The 21,590-nt window shown below is 36.8% G+C and overlaps 1 protein-coding gene across 9 annotated transcripts in view; it reads right to left on the reverse strand.

Annotated features, from left to right (window-relative positions):
• Window positions 1-21,590, reverse strand: part of NUBPL (NUBP iron-sulfur cluster assembly factor, mitochondrial) — a 207,912-nt gene that overhangs the window by 13,383 nt on the left and 172,939 nt on the right. For 7 of the 9 annotated variants that reach the window (XM_087422780.1, XM_087422794.1, XM_087422788.1 and 4 more), the window contains 3 exons: window positions 19,515-19,635; window positions 15,885-15,967; window positions 8,111-9,047 (listed from right to left, as the gene is read on the reverse strand). In XM_087422780.1, coding sequence (XP_087278906.1) covers window positions 8,985-9,047; window positions 15,885-15,967; window positions 19,515-19,635 — 267 coding nt within the window. In that variant the 3' untranslated portion in view covers window positions 8,111-8,984. Of the gene's footprint in view, window positions 1-8,110; window positions 9,048-15,884; window positions 15,968-19,514; window positions 19,636-21,590 lie in introns of those variants that run through there. The other 2 variants (XM_087422832.1, XM_087422782.1) reach the window with 2 other exon arrangements.

A 21,590-nucleotide genomic window follows, 5' to 3' on the forward strand; every position in this document is an offset into this window, starting at 1 on the left:
TTCCATATAAATTTTAGAATCAAGTTGTCAATTTCAACAAGAGTCTCCTGGGATTTTGATTGGGATTGCATTGGATATAGATCAATTTGGGGAGAACAGATATCTTAACAATATTGAGTCTTCCAAACCATGAACATGGTATCTCTCATCATTTAGATGTTTTCCTTGATTTCTTTCATCAGTATTTTGTATTTGTCCACAGATCTTATATATATCTTATTAGATTTATATTTAAATATTCCATTTTTTTGGGCTATTATAAATTGTACTTTTTTATTTCAATTTCCAATCATTCATTGCTACTATATAGGAATAAAATTCATTTTTGTATATTGATCTTGCATACTGCAACTCTGCTAAATTCAGCTATTAGTTCTACTTACTTTTTTGTATATTTGGGGGGATTTTCTCCATAGATAATCATGCTGTCTGTGAATGGAGACAGTTTTATTTCTTCCTTTCCAATCTGTATGCTTTTCTTTCTTTATCAATTTCAGTGATGAGATCTCTAGTATGACACTGAGTAAAAGTGGTGAGCTCGGACAACTCTACTTTGTTCCCAATCTTTAGGAGGAAAGCAGTGTCTTGCACCGTTAGTTATGATGTTAGCTGTAGATTTTTTGTAGGTGCCTTTTATTAGGTTGAAAAAGTTGTCTTTTATTCCTAGTTTGATGAGAATTTTTATCATAAATAAATGCCGATTTTGTCATATGTTTTTTTCTGCATCTACTGAGATGAACATATGGTTTTTCTTCTTTAGTCTGTTTCTTCTTTAATTCACTGTTTACATTGATTTTCAAATGTTGAACCAACCTTGCATTCCCAGGATAATGACTTTTTGGTCACAATGTATTATCCTTTTTATATAATGCTGGATTCAATTAAACAATATTTTGCTGAGGATTTCTGTATCTATGTTCATGAGGAATATTTGTCTGTAGTTTTCTTGTGCTGCCTCTGTCTGGTTTGGATATCAGGATAACGCTAGCTTCAAAAACTGAGTTGGGAAGTTCTCCCTCCTCTTCTATTTTCTGGAAGAGGGCATTATTTCTTCCTTAAATGTTGGGTAGATTCAGCCAGTGATGGCATCTGGGGCTGGAGTTTACTTTGTTGATTCTTAACTAAAAATTACATATCTTTAAGTGATTTATGACTATTCAGGTTATCTATTTCTTCTGGAGTGAGCTTCAGTAGTTAGTGTTTTTCAGGAATTTGTCTATTTCATCTAAGTTGTCAATTTTAGGGGCCTAAAGTTGTAATAGCTCCTATTGTACTTTTTTTTTTTTTGCAGGGAAAGATTCACCCTGAGCTAACATCTGTTGCCAATCTTCTTTTTTTTCCCCTCCCAAAGCCCCAGTGCATGGTTGTATATCCTAGCCGTAAGTCATTCTAGTTCTTCTATGTGAGCCGCCACCACAGCATGGCAACTGACGAATGGGTGGTGTCTGCTACCGGGAAGCAAACCCAGGCCACCAAAGCAGTGAGTGCCGAACCTTAACCACTAGGCCCTCAGGGCTGGCTCACTCCTATTGCACTTTTAACGTCTGTAGGATCTTAGTGATATCCCCTCTTTCATCCTGATACTGGCAATTTACGCCTTCTCTCTTGCTCTTTCTCTCTCTTCTTAATGAGTCTGAGTAGAGGTTTATCAATTTTGTTCACCTTTTCAAAACACCAGCTTTTGATTTCACTGATTTTCTCTATTGCTTTTCTTCTCAATTTCATTCACTTCTTCTTTCTTCTGTTTGCTTTGGGTTCAATTTGCTCTCTCTCTCTCTCTCTCTCTAGATTCTTAATGGGGAAGATTATTTCACTGATATGAGATCTCCTCTTTTCTAACATAAGCATTTAATGCTATAAATTTCCCTCTAAGCATTACTTCAAGTGCATCCCACAAATTTTGATGTTTTGTTTTCATTTCCATTAAGTCAAAATATCTTATAATTTCCTTTGTTCCTTCCTCTTTGACACGGGTAATTTAGAATTGTTTTGTTTTATTTCCAAATATTTGGGAGTTTCCAGATATCTTTTAGTTATTGAGTTCTATTTAATTCTGTTATGGTAAGAGAACATATTTTATATAATTTCAGTTATTTTAAATATGTTGATGTATGTGTTATGGCCCAGAATATGGTATATCTTGGTGAATGTCCCATGTGCACTTTAAAATACTATGTATTCTGCTGTTTTGGGGTGATGTATTCTGCTGTTTTGGGGTGAAATGCTCTATAAATGTTGATCATTATTCAGGTCTTTTAATACATATTGATGGTCCTTGTTCCATCAATTACTAAGCAAGGAGTACTGAAATATCTAATTGTAATTGTGGATTTGTCTGCTTTTTTTTTTTTTTTTGAGGAAGATTAGCCCTGAGCTAACATCGGTTGCCAATCCTCCTCTTTTTGCTGAGGAAGACTAGCCCTGGGCTAACATCCATGCCCATCTTCCTCTACTTTATATGGGACACTGCCACAGCATGGCTTGACAAGTGGTGCGTCGGTCTGTGCCCAAGATCCTGCAAACCCTGGGCCGCCAAAGCGGAGCACGCAAACTTAACCGCTATGCCACCAGGCCGGACCCAGGATTTGTCTGCTTTTAATTTTAGTTCCATCAATTTTTACTTCCTGTATTTCAAAACTATTTTGTTAGATGGATACACATTTAGGATTGCTACATCTTCTTGGCTACTTAACACCATCATGATGTAATGTCCCTCTTCATTCTTGGTAATGTTCCTTGTCCTGAAGTCTCCTGCATGTGATAATACTATAGCTGCTCTACTTTTCTTTTGATTAACATTTACACTGTATATCTTTTTCATCTTTTACTTTTAGCTTATTTGTGTCTTCATATTTAAAATGAATTTCTTTTAGACAGTATATAGTTGGGTCTTGATTTATTATTACCCAATCTGACAATCTCTGTCTTTTAAATCATATGTTTTGAACATTTACATTTATTGTAATTATCAATGTTTGGATTAAAATCTGCCATCCTGCAAGCTGTTTTCAATTTGTTCTATCTGTTCTGTGTTACTTTTATACTTCTATTTCTGCCTGCTTTTGGATTAAGTATTCACGACTCTTATTTTATCTCCATTACTTATTATTTTACCTCATTAAAAAAATTGTGAGTAGTTGTTTTAAATTTATAATGTTTGACTTTAATCACAATCTACTTTCAAATAATAAAATACCATTTCTCATATAGTGTAAGAACCATAGAACAGTATACTCTCAATATATCCCCCTCATCTTTTGTTACTGTCATATATTTTACTTTTATATATGCTATAAATCCACAATAGTTTGCTATTATTTTGTATTGAGACAGTCAATTATCTTTCAGAATTAATAAAAATAAGGCAGTAAGTATTTTTTATATTTATCTTTAACCCTTTTCTGAGACCTTCATTTCTTTACATAGATCAGTTTCCATCTGGTGTTCTATTCCTTCTGCGTGAAGAACTTCCTATAGCATTTATTGTAGTATAGCCTGCTATTAATGAATTCTCTAAGCTTTTGTCTAAAAAAGACTTTCCTTTTTGAATGTTATTTTCATTGGTATGGAATTCTGGATTGACAGTTTTGTTTTTTACTTTCAGCACTTTAAAGATGTCCCTCCATTGTCTTATGCCATACATACAGCAGGTCTACTATAATTCTTATTTTTGCTGTCTGTATATAACGTGAATTTTTTTCACTTACTGCCTTCAAGATTATCTCTTTTTGTTTTCCGACAGTTCCAATATGATATATCTAGGTTTTTAAAATGCCACGTGGGGCTTTCTGGGCTTTGTGGATTCCCTGTTTTGATATCTTGTATTTTATTTAGAGAATTCTTAGCAGTTATCTCTTTACATATTTTGCCTGTCCCAGTGTCCCTCTCTTTTTCTTATTAAATGCCAATTTATCCCCAGCTCTTGCTTGTGTGTGTGTGTGTGTGTTTCACTCTTTACTCTCTTCGTCCTTCAATTTGGGTAGTTCCTATTTACCTATCTTCAAGTTCATCAATTCTTTCTCCATCTGTGTCAAGTTTACTGATGATCCCAAAAGCATTCTTCATCTGTTACTGCTTTTTTTATTTCTAGCATTTGTTTTACTTTTTCTATAGTTTTTATCTCTGCAAAATTCTTCACCTGCTCAAGCATGTTGTCCACCTTTTCCATTAGACCCTTTAATGTTAATCAAAGCCATTTTAAATTTCTTATTTGATAGAACCAATATCTGAGTCATCTCTGTGTCTGGTTCCATTGAATGCTTTGTCTCTTGATAGGGCGTTGATTTTTCTTGCTTTTTATGTCATATATTTTTTACACTGAATACTGGACATCATGTGTAGGACGGCAGAGACTGAAGTAAATAGCATTTATGGCTGAAAATGGGTATGATTCTTTTTTTGCTAGAACCTCAATGTACAGGCCTGAGTCAGTTTGGTCAGGAGTTGATCTTGTTTAGGTTTTGTTGTAGTGCCAGTGCACCACTGGCTTCAAGTCCCTCTAGTATTACTTTGTGCTTAAGTTGAAGGATGGGTTGCTCCACCCTTAGCTTTGACCTCTCTATTCACATTCTTGCCCCCTCCTCCAACAGCAGACACTGCTGTTTTTTGATACTTAGTGCCTGCTAGCTTGCTTTGGGGCAGGGGGTTCTCTGTTGCCCTGGTCCAGCCTTAGCTTTAGGCAAGCCCTGTGTCCCTGAGTCTTGGCAATTGGGCTTTCTCAGCCATCTCACCCATCTCCTATTGATAGGATATCTTTAATGGCCTAGGGCCAGGATGGCTTTCTGTTCTCCGGCAGGAAGAGAGGGTTTTTCTGTTTCCTTTCCTGCAGTCATAAGGAGCCTCCAACTGAGGACATCAAGGTTTGCTACCCTCCATCTGACTTATGGTATTTGTTCCAGAGGGAAGGAGGGTCTAATATACTCTTCAGTTCTAACTTTCTAGGATCCTACAAAGGTATTTTGTGTTTTCTCAGAGTGTGGTGGGGGGATTCTTCCCCTCTTTAGAACTGAGAGACACAGAATTCAGATAAAGGTAGAAAAACTAGCTTTATTACTGACAAAAAGCTGGATTAGAGGACACACGACCACAATGGGCTACCGAGTACCCTATCCCTAAATTAGGTGGACTTGCCCACCCAAGTTCGAGGCAGAGGTGGACAGTTTAGACAGGCAGACAGCTTTCTAACATGCCTCAGAAAGCTCAGGATTTGGCTGAAATCAAAGAAATGCAGACAGGAATAATACTCACAAGATGAGTCACTCCTCCTTCCCTGGAACGGAGTAAGCGGGGGAGCTCGCCTTTCGTCCTGGATAGTGGAATGGAAATTCTCTGCACTCTATGAAAATGTAAGGAATAAAGAATAAATATTACCCCTAACAACAGGCAGATGAGCTGTGCCTGATCATCTATCTTTGAAGTCAGCTCTTTGAAGCTCAGCAAAGCCTGCCACAGGCAAAATTTTAGTATAAGCTTCATTCTTGTTCTTACAGCTACCTTCCCTTCCTCCACTTCTGAATGTGCATACAGACTCCAACCACCTTCTCAGTGGCTTTTCTGGAAGCATCTGCACAGATTAGTAGTTGAGGAAAATGAGAAGGGAGCAGGTGATTTTATATGTGGGTGTTCTCTAAGTCTGTATTTATGAGTAAAGACTATCTTTCCCATTGCTCCACGAGATGTACTAAATTATGGCATACAACTTTAAGTGCCTCTGGGGCTTATTTAAATCATTCTTTTTGTAGGTAAAGTTAAGCTTGGTTCAAGTACTTGCTTTTTGGTATTTAGAAGGTCTCAATGATTATTTATATTGGCCTTCTCCCAAAAAGACAATAAAAACACAAATCTATAGGTACCACTGAAAGTCATTACTTCCTTCTCACAGTGATGAATAATGATTACTATGTGTCCACAAATACTTGTATTCATGATTTTAATTAGTATGGATAATTTGGTTCAGGAAATTTCAGTTCAGACACAGCAGCACCTGTTTGTTTTATTTAATTAAACTTTTATTTTTATTCTGAGGTAATTGTAGATTCACATGCAGTTGTAAGAAATAACACAGAGATTCCATTGTGCCCTTTATCTAATTGCCTCCAACAGTAACATCTTGTAAAACTATAGTACAATATCACAACCAAGATGATGACATTGATACAGTCATGAAACAGAACACTTCCATCATAACAAGGATCCCTTATGTTGCCCTTTTATAGCCATACACAATTCCCCTCCCCCACAACCCCTGGAAATCACTAATCCGTTAATCACTAATCTATTCTCCATTTCTGTAATTTTGTCATTTTAAGAATGTTACATAAATGGAATCACATGGTACATAACTTTTTGGGAATGGCCTTTTCATTCAGAATAATTCTGCAGAATTCATCCAGGTTGTTGCATGTATCCATAGTTTATTCTTTTTTTATTGCTGAGTAGTATTCCATGGTATGGATACACCACAGTTTGTTAACCATTCACCCACTGAAAAACTCTGGGTTGTTTTTGGCTATTACAAATAAAGCTGCTATAAACATCTATATACAGTTTTTTATGTCAACATAAGTGTGTGAAAACATGTTTATAATGATATGTAACTCTTTGCCTAATTTTATGGCTGCTTAACTGCAGAGCAAAGAACATCAAGGCATTTTCCAAAGGTCATAGACCACTTCCTTACAACTGAGGATTAACTAATGACTCTTACCAGTATTTACAGCTTTATGACTATCTTGCTACCTGACCTTGGGAAGCCCTTGACTCTCTGAGCCTCAACTACACAAGATACATGTTTTCCAAGTATATTATTTGAAATATGAACTCCATGAAATGCTGCTAAAAGGGAGATGGGGGGGAGGTTTCTTGGTCAAACAAATTTGAGGAAATGCTGAATACTATATTCCTCTTTTGAAATAAACAAATGCGTTTTGGGATACAAAAGGAGGGATCCAGTGTCCAACTGCCCAAGTTCAAATTCCAGCTCCATCACTTGCTACAACAGTAACCCTCAGTACGACACTTAACCTTCCCATACCTCAGTTTCCTCATCTATAAAATGTAGATAACATCAGTACCCCACTCATAAGAATGGAAGATTAACTATAAGGACACAAGAAAATACTTGATAAATATTAGCTATTATAATTATGCCATCAGAATCAGAATCATCAAAATCATTATGATCTTGTTAAAAATACATATGTCCAGGTCCCAGCCCTTGGAGATTCAGATTCAGATTCACTAAGTCTAGGGGAGAGTCTGGTCCAGATGAAGAAGTAGAGGTTTATCTATATTAAGAATGTGTCCAGGTCAGTGCAGCCGCCAGGACCAGTGACAGCAAGAGACAGGGCAACATGAGAGATTTGGCTGTGCCCCACACTGCAGAGCTTACTGATAGTAGAATTAATCCCTAAAGTGACTGAAGTGGGTTTCAGGATGGCAAAAGAGGAGTCCCCAAGGATCTCAAAGGATTTGCAGGAGCTGCAGGAGAAGCTGTCTTTGCTGACAGAATCCATCCAGAATAACTCGGAGGTCAGTTTCCAATCAGCACACATATTGAAAAATCCCAAAATAACACTAGCTTAAACACCATGGAAAGCTATTTCTCTCTCAAGCAGAAGAAATCTGGAGGTAGGTCAGGAATCTTTCTAGCTCACCACGCTGCCATATCTAAGTTGTGATCTTTAAACTCATTGTCCAAGATGGCTGCGAGAGCATCTGACATTGTATCCACATTCCAGGCAATAGGATGGAGAAGAGCGGGAAGAAAGACTTGCAAGCCACCTCCAATTTAAGGAGACTTCCTGGAGGTCACACACACAACACCTCCAATTATATCTCATAGACCAAAATTTGGTTGCATGACCACCCCTAGCAGCAAATGTGATTCTTTAGGTAGACATAGAGAGGAGGCTCTTAGTCTGTACCACATATACCATCCTTTTTTAGTTTTGTTGTTAATTTTAGCTTATCTGTTACCCTGAAAATGAGGAGCCAAAGTCTACTTTAAATGTTGCACTAGAAACCTAGTGTCCGATAGATATGATGTAAGCCACATAGGTAATTGGAAATTTTCTAGTAGCCACATTTAAAAAGTAAAAAGCAGGTGAAATTAATTTTAATAATGTATTTATTTAACCTAATAATATGATTTTACCATGTAATCATTATAAAAAATTATTAATGAAAAAAGTCACTGAGATGTTTTACATTCTTTGTTGTACCACGTCTTCCAATTCCAGCGTGTATTGTACACTCACGGCACATTTCAACTCCACCTAGCCTTTCAGGTCTTCAGTAGCCATTCAGTGGTGATGGGACTTGAGACAGTATATTCCACTGTAACTTGCATATTTCTCTTTATCACTTTCTTCCACATGCCTTTCAGCATTTTGTCAGGGAAAAAAAACAACAGCTCTCAAAATATCATTAACATTTTGTTGAATGCCCTTCCTCAGTTTTTGCCTATGCAATATACCCCTAAAAATACATATTTGTATAGATTAAAAAAAAAAAAAAGAATGTGTCCAAGGTAGTAGTAGAGGCAGGATTTGAAGCTAGACTAAGTTGCCTGATGGAGAGACGTCACACTTATGTCCACAGACAAATTTAGTAAATCCTTTAAATGACTAACTCTGCAGTCCTACAAAAAGAGCACAGTTCTCTCCTGAACTGAAGTTTGGGCTTGTAATATACACTCATGATTCCTCGAGGGGTAGTTCAATAAAATAACATGTAGTTCTGTGCAGTTGGTACACATCAGCTTTCAAAAACATTCCTAAATGTAGCAGTTAGCATTGATATATAAAAGTTTTATTTGTGAGTTGTTGCTTAGCAAATCAAATCTGAGAATGCCATTATTTCCTTAGAAATACAAGAAAACAACTATGATTGCTATTCTTTCTATAGGTTTCACCACCACACTGCTGATTTCCAAAGGTCTTCTATTGTCAAGCATCAGGCAAATTTCCGGGACACTTGGGGAATCACTCTAGAGGTGGTGGCAATCTTTTTACCACTTCTGCTGCAATCTTCAGGTAAGCTTTGGCCTGGAAAAGAATAGACTCATTTATTCTATATTTCTCCCCAGTAGACAACAAATGACTCACGAACTGCCTGTCATAGCTGTCCAGTGAATTTAACAGTAAAAAGGCTGAATGAGACGATGAAATTCAGTAGTGAGAAGATACTGCTGTGCACATTGCAGGAGAGGCAGGGGAGAAAAGATTTTAGAGTATTTGGAAGGTGACTTTCTGAAAAAATATTTAGTACCAGCAATTACTGTTTTTCAAACTCTAATTCCCATGTCAGCAAACTAGCAGCCAGTCTAGTTGTAGAAAAATTACACCTTCTTCTGACAAATTGATATCCTGAGTTAGATACTGCCAAAACTTCTTAGTCATAAGAGCTGTTAGTCATTTTAAAGGGGACTAGTTATCACCACCCTATGTTTATCTTTGGAAAGCATTGTCTTCATTCTCTCTGAGAATGGCGTCCAACACTATCACTGAGCACCTATAGGTTCCTTCACCTGGTGAATTTTGGGTACCATGCAAGAATTTCTGGGATCAGGTGTCACACTCTTCATCTCTGGGACCCCCAGTGCCGCAGAACACTAAGAGCAGCTCCCAAGCCACCTAGTGGGCCACAAACTAACCCAATGTCCCCAGGGTCCAGTAAGAACAATGGTCACAACATTTGCATTTTAAGAGTTTTAAACAATTGCAATGCAAATATTATTTATTTCCCCATCTCGTCTATAAAAAGTAACTGTAAGAGACAATAGTAAGATTTTCTAAAACCATTACTGTATACCTTTATACACTTAGAGTTAGATATATATACCACTACTACTGCTACTACTACTACTGATAATAGCTAAAATTTACTTCAGTACTTAATGTTTGCAACAGTGATTTCACTTATCCTCACAGCTACCCTAAGGGGTAAGTTCGGTCCTTATCCCCACTTTATAGACGAGGACACCAAGCCCCGGAAAGGCGAAGAGTCCTGTCCGAAGCACTACAGTTGGTAGGAGATGAGCGGAGCTTTGAGGCTCGGCTGACCCGCTCCCCGACCCTGCACGGGAAGAGAGCTGTTTGAGGTCTCCTTACCCTGACGTGACCAAGAGCTTTAAGTGTGTGTCCCACATCTTCTTTTTTAAAAACTATGTTTGAGCCATAACAGCTGAATCATTACCAGCTGTATTTTACCAGAAAAGCATTAAAATTTCATCTAGGAGTCCATTTTTTAAAAGAATAGCTCTCCAAACATGAATAAGGCCTTACCTTTTTTTTATTGAGCACCTACTATACCAAGTGCTTCGCACAAGTAATCTCACGTAAAATAAACATCAGCAGCTCAACTTGGATAAACAAACTGGGAGTTGCCTGCTCAAGGTCACAAAGTCAGAAGGCTGGAAAACACTCAAACCTGCGTCCCCCCGACCCCACAGCCCAGCTCCTCCCACTGCGTCACACATTCAACAGCAAACCCGAAATACAAGTAATTCATTCTAAGCATGATGTTTTGTCTAAAAATGGTTTCAATCTCTGCTATAGTAGTTAACAGAAACAATAGTTTTTATTTAGAAATGGAAATAGCATGTACTTTTTGAAATATTTCCCTTAAACCTAATGTGCTGATTTTCACCCATGCATCTTTGTAAATACCTTTTACCTCCTAGTAGCTTTTCTCGGTATTTAAGCCTAATATTTTGGGGTGAAATGTTAAAGTTCACTAAGGAAAGCTGAGACATGGACAACATTCTATAATCTTTTAGTTCTTACTTAAGTCAAATTAGAGACATAAACCTATCAGACTACACAAAATACTAAATGATTCCAGAATAATCAAATTTGCTACATTTAACTTTTGCTTTTTAATGGACTATTTCTAAGCTTAAACTTTCAATACATCACACTCAAAGTAATGGTTAGATTGTCATTTGCTGAGAAACCACTAAAAGTACTTAGTTTAACAGTTTCAATTTCTACAAAACTGTTCAGACTGAATTTTTTCAGCCAATGCAGTATCATTTCAACAAACACTTTTTGGTCTTCTTGTGTGCAAGGCATTGTTTTGGGAAATCTGTGGGATGTAATGATATAAAAGGAGGCAGAATAATTCACTGGTGAAGAGCTGGGGCCTTGAAGTCAGACAGACATGGTTTAAAATCTTAGCTCCATTACTTACTAGCTGTGAGGCCTTGAGCAAGTTCCTTAACCCTTCTAGGCTCAGTTTCCATATCTGTACAATGGTTATAATAAGTATCTACCTCAAACGGTTTGGGGAAGTATTAAGTATGAATAAAGTATGTAAAGTGCTGGCACAGAAGCAAATAATAAATATTAGAGGCTGCTATTATTACTATTATGTCCTCAAGTAATTTGCAATCTCATTGAAGAGCTCATACAAACATGTACTTTTGGGCACTTCTCCCACCTGAGGGATAAGTAAATTAAATGCCACCCTTTTGTTTAATCCATAATCAGCAAAAAGGCAACACACACACATCATATGTAAAAAGTATGATTCAGATTTCTCAAACTATGAATACTCTCTTCTTTCATCAACTCAACTCTAATAGACTAACCCTTCTCTCCCATTCAAGATCTTTTATCAGGCCAGCTAGAGGCACAAATAATATAGCTGGATCCTATTTGCCTGCTCTATCATGAACAAGGAAAAGGAAATGAACGGCAAGCAACCAAAGTTTAAGAAGTTTCATGGAGAGCTTTTTTCCTTTGTCTTTGTTTCTAAGATCTGAAGTTCTAATTTATCATACAGGGTCATTTCATATTAAGACTATAATTTAGAAATTAAAAGATAATAAAGTTTCCACTCATATTTGAAAGTCTTTACCAGGAATATCTTATAGCACACCTTTCTGTATGCCAATATTAAGATTTTTGCTTGATAAAAAGGATGAAACCACAAAATTATAAATCAATCATGGGTCCATTACTTGTGTCCTAGACTCGATCAAAGGCCAAACAAAGGTAGCTATAGTTGAATTAACAATTAAAATCACACAAACACAAGGCACTGCTATTGAACTTAAGAGTTCTGAATCCTGAGTGTCCACTTTCTCTCCCTTCCTCCATTGCTTTCTCTGGCTTTTTCACACTACTTAGATTTGGAGTTTCCATTCCTCCCCTTTGCTCAGTGGGGCACACGTGCAGAACGCTTTGCCCAATGGCCGAGTAGGCAGCAGCCTGTTGCTGCTTTTTAACAGGGACTGTAATCCCTCCCAACTTTCCCAGTGATGCCTCAAACGCAGCACAATTCACACCTTTAAATTAATCACTGTCTTTTTAGTGTTTGCCTCTTTGGAAAGTTAAATGTTACTGAGAGAGTTAAACCCCTAATGCCCAAATGTAAAAGATTTTATGGGCAGAGAATGAGAGCCCTGGAATCTGGTTGTTGGGAGGAGGGAGTGATGGAAGATGGAGAAGAGAAGGTGGAGTCAGAAGGAAGACGAAAGCTAAAGATGAAACTTGTACTGATTAATAATTTTGCCTATAGGTCAACCCCTAAAAGAAAACAATAAAAAGTGTCAATCTAAGAAGCTAACGATTAACAAATAATTTTATAGGTGCTGTCCCATTAACTTTTGCAGAAGTTTATCATGTTGGCAAGGAAACACTTCCTTCATTCTTTAAATGAAGACATGCAAGTAGAATGCATGGGAGCATTAAGCTCCCATGAATACAAGAGAATCTGTTGAGAGGGCTGTGACTAGCTTCTGAGAACTGGTTCCATTTGAGTTCATAGGGGAAAAGGGAAGAGGGTTATCAGGAGGTAAGACTCATCACAAGAATAACCAGAAAGATCCTGATTCTGGGACTCAATAACAGCTTCCTAATATCTGGGACTTAACATCTTTAATGTTGAAGCTGAGAACTCTGCTCTGATCTCATGATTCAAATTCTGCTACTCTGATTTTTAAATGCCATCAAAGAGTGACATTTACTTGACGCTGTGTAAGAGTAAGGGCATAAAGAGACTCAACCCTTTGATAAGGGGAAGAGGAAAGACATTTGGTGTCATTACATCCTATACAGGAAATTTCAGAAGGTAGTACATACTAGTAGTTGTATTCTGCTTGGCATTTTTCAAAGCATTTTCACATTGTCATCTCATTTAATCCTCCTCATTATGATATCAATTTACAGATGGAGAGAAAAGTTCAGAGTCATTAGGGAATTTGCCCAAGGTCACACTTAGAAAGTGGCAGACTTGGTAATGAAACCCCAAGCTGATACAGATTTATGCTCTTCCTTCCATGCAGAGACCCCTTTGAAAACCTAATAAAGCTCTTGTCCAGTTCCCCAGAAAAATGCACATTCATACATTCTGGATGTAACTTCAGGGGATTCTCAGACCCAGGTTAAGATCCTCTGTACTAGGCCCTGCAGTTGTGCGTGCCCACGCTTGCTCACTCTCTTCTTTAGATGTCTGTGACAGGAAAAGGAGGTGAAGTGAAAGCTAGCCTAAATATACACAACAGACAGACACTGAACTAATCTTGCAGTTAATTTTGAAGGAAAGCAGGTACTGCACTGGGAAGAGATTGTATGGACTATGGCATCAGAGCAGGTGTGGAAATGGCCTCTAGTATTATCTTGGACAAGTTCCTTACTGTGAATAAACCTCTGCTTCTTCATCTGAAAAATGGAGATTATTATACATATCTCACAAATGTGCTATGAGAATCAATAAGATAATGTATTTAATGCACCTAAGTACTGTACTCACCTCTCAGAAGGAATTAAAGAAATCGTAGCTACAAGTATAGAACCCAGAAGGTGATATAATGGAAAAAGGCCAATATCCAGAAGGAACAGACTTGTCTTTTAATCACATCTTACCATTTATTAGCTCTGTAACCTTGGGACAATTACTTAACTTCCTTGAGCCTCAGTTTCCTCATCTGCAAAATGGGGACTATTTATACGTTGCATTAAGTTGTTGTGAGCATAGAAATTATGTAAATAAAATGCCTAACACTTTAATTGCTGGCACACTTTAATTGCTATTATTATTAGGAAGATGATTAATAATAATGAATGTCTGCAATAACATCTATGAAAACAAAATAAATACAAAGCACCATTTTTTTCCTTTTCATGGCCATGTCTAAACCTTAAAATTGCTCAGAAGTCTTCACATTTAAGGTTGACAATGTGGTATGTGAAATTCTCACCATTTTTGCAGAGACCTAACGAAACCAAATCTAGCACAAACCACAAAAGGTTAGGCTGTTCACATTCTCATAAATGTCAGTATAATAATAGGTACTTAACAGTAAAATAATAGGTCTAATGTTTACGCAAATGTAAATGAGATTAAAAAAAGTCACTCCAAAAAACTCCACAAGCAGTTGTTGAGAGTTTTAAGTTATATTATCTTTTGATGGTTGCTATATGTTCTCTGTTATATGAAATTCCTTCAGCTTCCTTGAAATGTTCTTTGCTTCTGGAGAATCGCAAAGGAAAAAGCAATAATGGACAGGTGGAAAAAAATATTAAAAAATCTAAATTTATAATGGAAACAAACTAGTAAGTAATTATTCTTATTCATAAGGAATCACCATAGAATGTCTTTAGTCTTTTCTTGGGAGGCATTTAAAAATGTGTAATTAAAAAAAAAACCTTGCTTTTCATACAACTTTTCATTCACTGCATGAAGTAAAGTACACCTACAGTGGTTGGGATTGCCAGACTTTAATTATAACAGTAATAAAGGGTTATGGTTTTTGCTTATCTGAAAGATTTCTAAGACAAGACTGAAAAGGAAATTTAACATTTAATACCTAAAAGGTAGAGAAGAGCAAAACAATAAGTGCTGCACTATATTTACCCAGAGATCATATTCCCAGCAACTCAATCATCTGCACTGTAACTGCGGACTCTTAAGAAAGGGAACGGACCTCTGGGTCCCCAAAAGAGAGAACTCGAGATGAGTTTGCTCTACTCATCCAAGATTCCTGACTTGATTTACTTTGACTTCACTCACAGCTCTAACCAAGCTTGGCTCTTTTATTTTCCAGTTCACACAAGATGAGAGGAAGCAAACTAGAATGAAAGGGATAGTAGTTGTGAACGGTCAAAATAACAGTACTATTAAGTTATACCCATTAGCTAAGGAAAAAAAAAAAGAAAAACTATTAGAAGATCGATTGGGGCTGCTCAGTAAAGGAGCACAAAAACTACATCATAACTGATGTACCAGATGATGGCTCAGTTTCTAATTTAAATCGCAAGTGCTACTTAGGGAAGAAGAGATATATATGATTGATTTTATTTCTCTTAAAAACAAGAGTAAAATAAAGTTGTAAAGCTTTAGCAATCTTGAAAATCTATCAACTGTCTTTCCAATGATGTTGGCTAACCAAACACTACTAGTTTTTCCACCTCACCTCCCCAGTCATATTTATTAAAATAAATGCAATGAAAATCCCATCTCTAACGGATTATACAATTTCCCTACATCCAACTCAATACTTTCTTACTTTAGGTTCCCTTCTCCCAACAATCAGCTGAACTTCTAATACTGAAATGTAATAACCTTGGGCCGTTAGATATTACTAGCCAGCAAGATAAGAACTTTACAAACTCTCACTGTTTGTGTTCTTCATGAGAAACTGGTTGGGTGATGATTCTTTGTAGGTGAACTCGTGTAGCTGATAATTCAGAGCCAGTCCTGGTATGCCTACCATATAAAATAGACACTTAAAGATGCTTTGGATAAGTTAACTAATCTTTGTTTAATATATGCATTGCAAATAGATAAACTTGATCTTCCCAATTTTCTTTCTATATACCAAAAAGTATATATTCTTTAAAAAGAAATTAAAATATATATTTAAAAATATAACTTACCTCATCACTTTCAGGCTGTGAAAACACAATTGGCTGGCCTGTATCTGAAGCTTCCCTTATATTAAGATGCAAAGGAATATCTCCTAAAAGAGCCCACCAGATATCCATTAGTACTACAAAAGTTTATATAGGCATTTGGAATTTCACTATTTGAACCTCAGAAAGAAACAAAATCTAATAAACTAAATTGATTCAAATCAACTTGAGTTATGACTATCCTCAAATTGGTAAATCTCTAAAAAAGGAATTTCAAATGAAAATTAGAGGCAAAATATTCCATTTGAGGGTAGTACAGTGATTACATATGTATATATGAAAGCTATGTGGCAGCCAATCAAGGGATAAGATCTCCGATTTATTCTTTGCTGGAGGTCCTCCAGCAAGAAATGGCTTGGAAGGCATTTGTAAATTATTTCTCCCTGTAATATATGATATAAACACATCATACCACGTAATAAGAGGAAACTGAAGAGGAAAAGATGAGGAGGCAAAGTAGTCAAAAAAAAGTAAAATAAAATAATCTTCCTGATGTTGGCAGATGAGTGAGCTAAGAGAACTGTTGACAAGTAGATCAGACCTATTATCTCAACTACCTGTCTCTTTATCAGATAGAATTATTTTTCTTTTATTATATATTAATCGATATAGCATTATATATAACTTGTGAGCTTGATGAAATCTCAGGATATATATATGAACCTCCAATATACAGACTTGAGGTCGGAGAGGCTGTGTATCTTTCCTGAGGGTATATTACTATTAGGTGGTAGAATGTAGGGGAAAAATGCTCTGATCCATCATCCAGTTGACTCCACCACAGCATCACAAATGAAACCTTTCAAAAAGCTGAGATTTAAAATAGAGTCTTAAGTAGAAGAGTTGACTTGTCATGGTACTCAGCATTCTTAGAACCACTCCAAATCCATGCAAAGGGAATTGAAACATGTGTGTGTTACATAAATAAGTCATTCAGCACCATGAGTGGCAATGTAAATAATGCAGAAGTATATGTTACAAAATTACAAACCTATTACAATTTATAGTAGGAAGCACATAGAGGAACAGATATATTTCATGCTTCTCTTGTCAACAAATTTTGAGATCTTAACCAACTCTTTAAGTCTTTCCTAAATATTCAATAGCTAAGTGACAAAACACACGAATATTTCAGTAGCCATTTAAAGATTAGCTTTTCCATAAATTTGATGTCTATTCTACAGATAAACATAAGACTGTAGAAACTGTCATAGGGGCCGGCAGGGGGAAAGATGTTATAAGAAATTCTTAGAAACCCATAAAGTTTTTTCTCTTGATTTATGAACTGCCATTATAGTAAGGAATCCTGAATGCTTTCATTTCTATTGCAGCAATGGAAGGAAAAAAAAAAGTAAAACCTTCTCCTTTAAATAGCCACCTATTGACAGCGTTTCTGCTCTCCAGAGACTCACAATCCTACCTATAGGCACAGAAGAGCAGACGAAGAAAGAGGAAAACCTTGTTAGAAAATAGTGGCCTAGTGAAAGTGGTAACTGGCTAACAGCTATACACAGAGAAGGATAAAAAAGAGTAAAGGTATGGAGAGCGGGTAGGGCACAGCCTGGCCTTGGAAAGTATCTTTGAGGCGTTAGGTCTGAAGGAAGCGAGGGCACATTCCAGAAACAAAAGTTAAAGGAGTTTCTGTGAGATGATCTGAGACCTTAACTACTATGCATAAACTGTCCCTGTAGGTAAATATGGATAAAGTTCTGAAGAGCCATTTTACCAAAAAATCATTTAAAACAGCCCAATGGATGAAAGTAACTTAAGAGGCAGCCAGGGAGTCAGTAAAGGACAAATAAGGGTTCCTGGGAGGTTCAACCAGCCAGGAGGCCACAGCTGGGAGAGCTCTTTCCCTGATGTCAGTTCCCCATTCCCAATAACAACCTCTTTGTTACTGGGGCCCCTGCTCCAGTTCATGGGAGTTCCCTCTGGGGAACTGGAGTTCTCTTTTAAGGAGGAGATGTGCCCTGAGTTCCCACAACACTGTTAGATACCGTAGTCTATAGCACTATCCAGTTTTTGTGATCAGTAATCAGTGTTTCTGATACATTTTTAGGGTAACTATACATTTTGTGAGCTGTTGGTTAAAATCTAACTTCCATATGTGAGATTGTCTCTCTAGGAGATATGTTTCAAATTCTAAATAACTTACTTACAAAATTGTACCACCCATTTGGAAATTAGGGAATTATAATATTGTCAGCATAATTCAATAATGCCATTATAATTACACATTTACTTTATTATATAAGTGAATGTCAATCTGTTATGTTATTACGCAGACTTGGGAAATTTGGGAAACTGAACTTTCTAGGTTAGTTAAATGAAAAACAGTTGCAGAATATAATTAGTGGCTATAATTATAGCAATGTATCAAAATATATCATTAGTATTCACCTGGTATTGTGGTGGCTGCTATAGTACAAATGCATAATAACAATAACACCATTAACATCAACTTTTAGAAACTTAATTATAATAAAGAATGTTTTGAAATTCCTTGATCTCTAAGGGATCTTAATTGTTAACTACCTAAAACTAATAATTCACTCTATCTCTCCCTTATTCAGCAACTAACATCTGCCTTTGCCCAGAACAGAAACTCATTCATAAGTAGAATATCAAAATATGTTTCCTAAAAAGTCCATTAAGTTGCTTTTGGATTTTTTTTAAAACCATGTTTTATCCAAAATCTGTGTTTTGCTCACTTAACCATGATTTTACTTCTTCTCATAACACTAATTAATCCTTCAATTCAATAACATGAACAGTATATACAATGTAAATTTCAGGTGCCATTTTTTATAAGCATGGTAAACACATATAAAAAGATTGTAAAAAACAGAAAATATTGTCTTTCTAGAGCAGAAGGACTGATAAATTCAGAACTGATCTGGAAGGCTTTTTTTGTGTGTGTGTGAGGAAGATTAGCCCTGAGCTAACATCCATGCCAATCCTCCTCTTTTTGCTGAGGAAGATTGGCTCTGGGCTAACATCTGTGCTCATCTTCCTCCACTTTATATGGGACGCCGCCACAGCATGGCCTGACAAGTGGTGCGTCGGTGCGCGCCGGAGATCCGAACACGGGCCGCCAGCAGCGGAGAGCACGCACTTAACCGCTATGCCACACGGCTGGCCCCAGGAAGGCATTTTTTCATATGTAGCAAGAACTGACACTTCCAAAGGTTGCTACAACATAGTGAACAGGTATTTTCATATATATCTGTTTATACTGAAAGAGGTGTTCCCAGCTTAGCAAACAAACTGATGACCATTATTTAAAATATGAGCTTCAAATCACAGTACTCAGACTACAAAACTCCTCAAATTCAAGTTATAAGCAGTTCTTATCTGTAGCACAGGTTATCAAAATTGACAGAACAAACCTCCTATTTAAAAGTCCTCCACTAATGAAGTGTTATAAAAAGCCAAAGAAAGGTTAGCACACAGAACTGCACCATACTAACTTAATTTAAAACACAAAGCGGGGAAGCAAGTCATCATTTTCTGAAACACTCTTCGTCACCACGCCTTACCCCCACTTTCCCTTCTTCTGCATTTCCTCTGCAAAAGAATATCCTGCAATCTTACCTAGAACATCAAGATCAAGGGTCCGTGCTAGTCTCCTTGCACCATCAGCACCAAAAATATGAGTTTTGTGTTTACATTTTGGACACTGGAAAACACTCATATTTTGGACAAGGCCCAGAACCTAGAATAATAAAAACACATTGAAATCAAAACAAAATTAAACTGAATATCCATCTATTATTTCAACAAGTTTTTACCAAGTATCTATTAGGTCCTAGTGATACAATGATGAACAAGCTATGCTCTCTGTTCTCAAAGAACTCACAAGCTAGTGGGAGAGCAAGACACGCGTAATTAACTTTAATAATGTGATCAATGCTAAAGAAATATAAATGACAGGGATCAAAAATTCTGTCTGGGAAGAATAAGAGGAATCTCTGAGTTGCCTATAGAGAACTGTTTCTTCAGGCTGAGGGTGAGAAGACGGGTGAGGCCTGCAGCAGGAATTCTAGGCAGAAGGAAGAGCACAAGCCAAGACAGTGAAATATAACTGTGCACAGCCTATTTGGGCTGCGACCTTGAGGGGGCCAAGGCAGAAGCCGGTTTGGTACGGAAGATCAGGGTCAGACGGTAAGGTGCTAAACGCCATCTATGGATTTGAGACAACAGAAAACCATAAAAGGTTTATAAAGTTGAGAAGATGGTATCAAAGAGGTAGTGTTACACAATCATATTTATGTTTTAGAAATTTAGCTCTGATGGCAATATGGAAAAAATAAGCTGGAAGAAACATAGGAAAATAAATAGTTAACATGCTAACTGTGGAAAAGCCTCATAGTAAATAACAGCTAACATATACTGACGGCATGTTATGTTATACGTCAGGCACTGGGGTAAGTGCTTTAAGTGCACGATCTTATTTACTCCTCACAAGACCTTGATGAGATGGGTATTTTATCAACCCCATTCTATAGCCGAGAAAACTGACACAGCTAGCAAAAGACTGAAACTCAGCTCTTATCAGAATGTTACCATTTGAAATAAAAATTTAAAGTCTCATAAAAAGAGTCCATTGCTTTCTCAGTTTCCCCAAATTCTGACACAAAATAGATACTTTGTAAATATCTGTTGAATAAATACACAGGCTCAGAAAATATACAGTCATATGCCACATATCGACATTTCAGTCAACGATGGATTGCATAAATGATGGTAGTTCCATGAGATTAGTACCATATAGCCTAGGTGTACCATCCAGGTTTGTGTAAGTACACTCTATGATATTTGCATAAAGACGAAATAGCCTAATGATGCATTCTCAGAATGTTATCCCCACCATTAAGCGACGCATAACTGTAATCCTTATTCATGTTTCTTTTAATCCTACCTTCTTATTGATGGGAAGCAGTGGTTCTCTTCTAGAAATAAAAATGGGGAACACAACTATCAGAGGCTTAGAGATAACGTCCTAAGTTATCTCTATCAATTCCACCAATAAGATGATCACTATATTGGAATATTTTGCATTTTAAACGAAGAATAGCTCTGACAGTCCACAATGAAACATATAGACAAGAAAGTGATCAAATTTGTTATTCTTTCTGAAATGAGAAACAGAAAAGACTGAAGTTTCCCACAACACATGTAAATGAAGACAAATAGTAGTGAGGGACATAAATTTGCAGCTAAGCATTTTCCAAGCGTCTAATATATGCCCTTTTGCTGATGTGAAATATCACAAAAAATAAATCACACTGTGTTTTGGTAATTCAGTACCATCCCCAGAAAGCTGGAAGAAAACACAGCTGAATATCACACAGCTTATTTGTTTATCTACCATGTCTGTATAATACACTTATTGCTTGGGTAGTTTTACTGCCATTTACGTTGAACGTGATCTATCCCCTGACTATAGGGCTTTCAACTTAAACAAAAAAATATCACTCAAGAAACAGGAAAAGGAAAAATGCTTAAATAATGTGAAAATTGAGGTGAGGGTATACCCCAATCCAGAGAGAATGGGAAAAGCATTCCTACTTGGAATCTCTTAAGGCTCCCCAAGACATAGAAAGGCATGAAGCAAGAGCGTATGTTCAGTTTGCGTGATTAACTTCTTATTATCAAATTGTTCTTTAT

This window comes from Ceratotherium simum, chromosome 3 (genome assembly GCF_057802395.1).
Source record: "Ceratotherium simum simum isolate JZ-2026a chromosome 3, ASM5780239v1, whole genome shotgun sequence".
NCBI classification, from domain to species: Eukaryota; Metazoa; Chordata; class Mammalia; order Perissodactyla; family Rhinocerotidae; genus Ceratotherium; species Ceratotherium simum.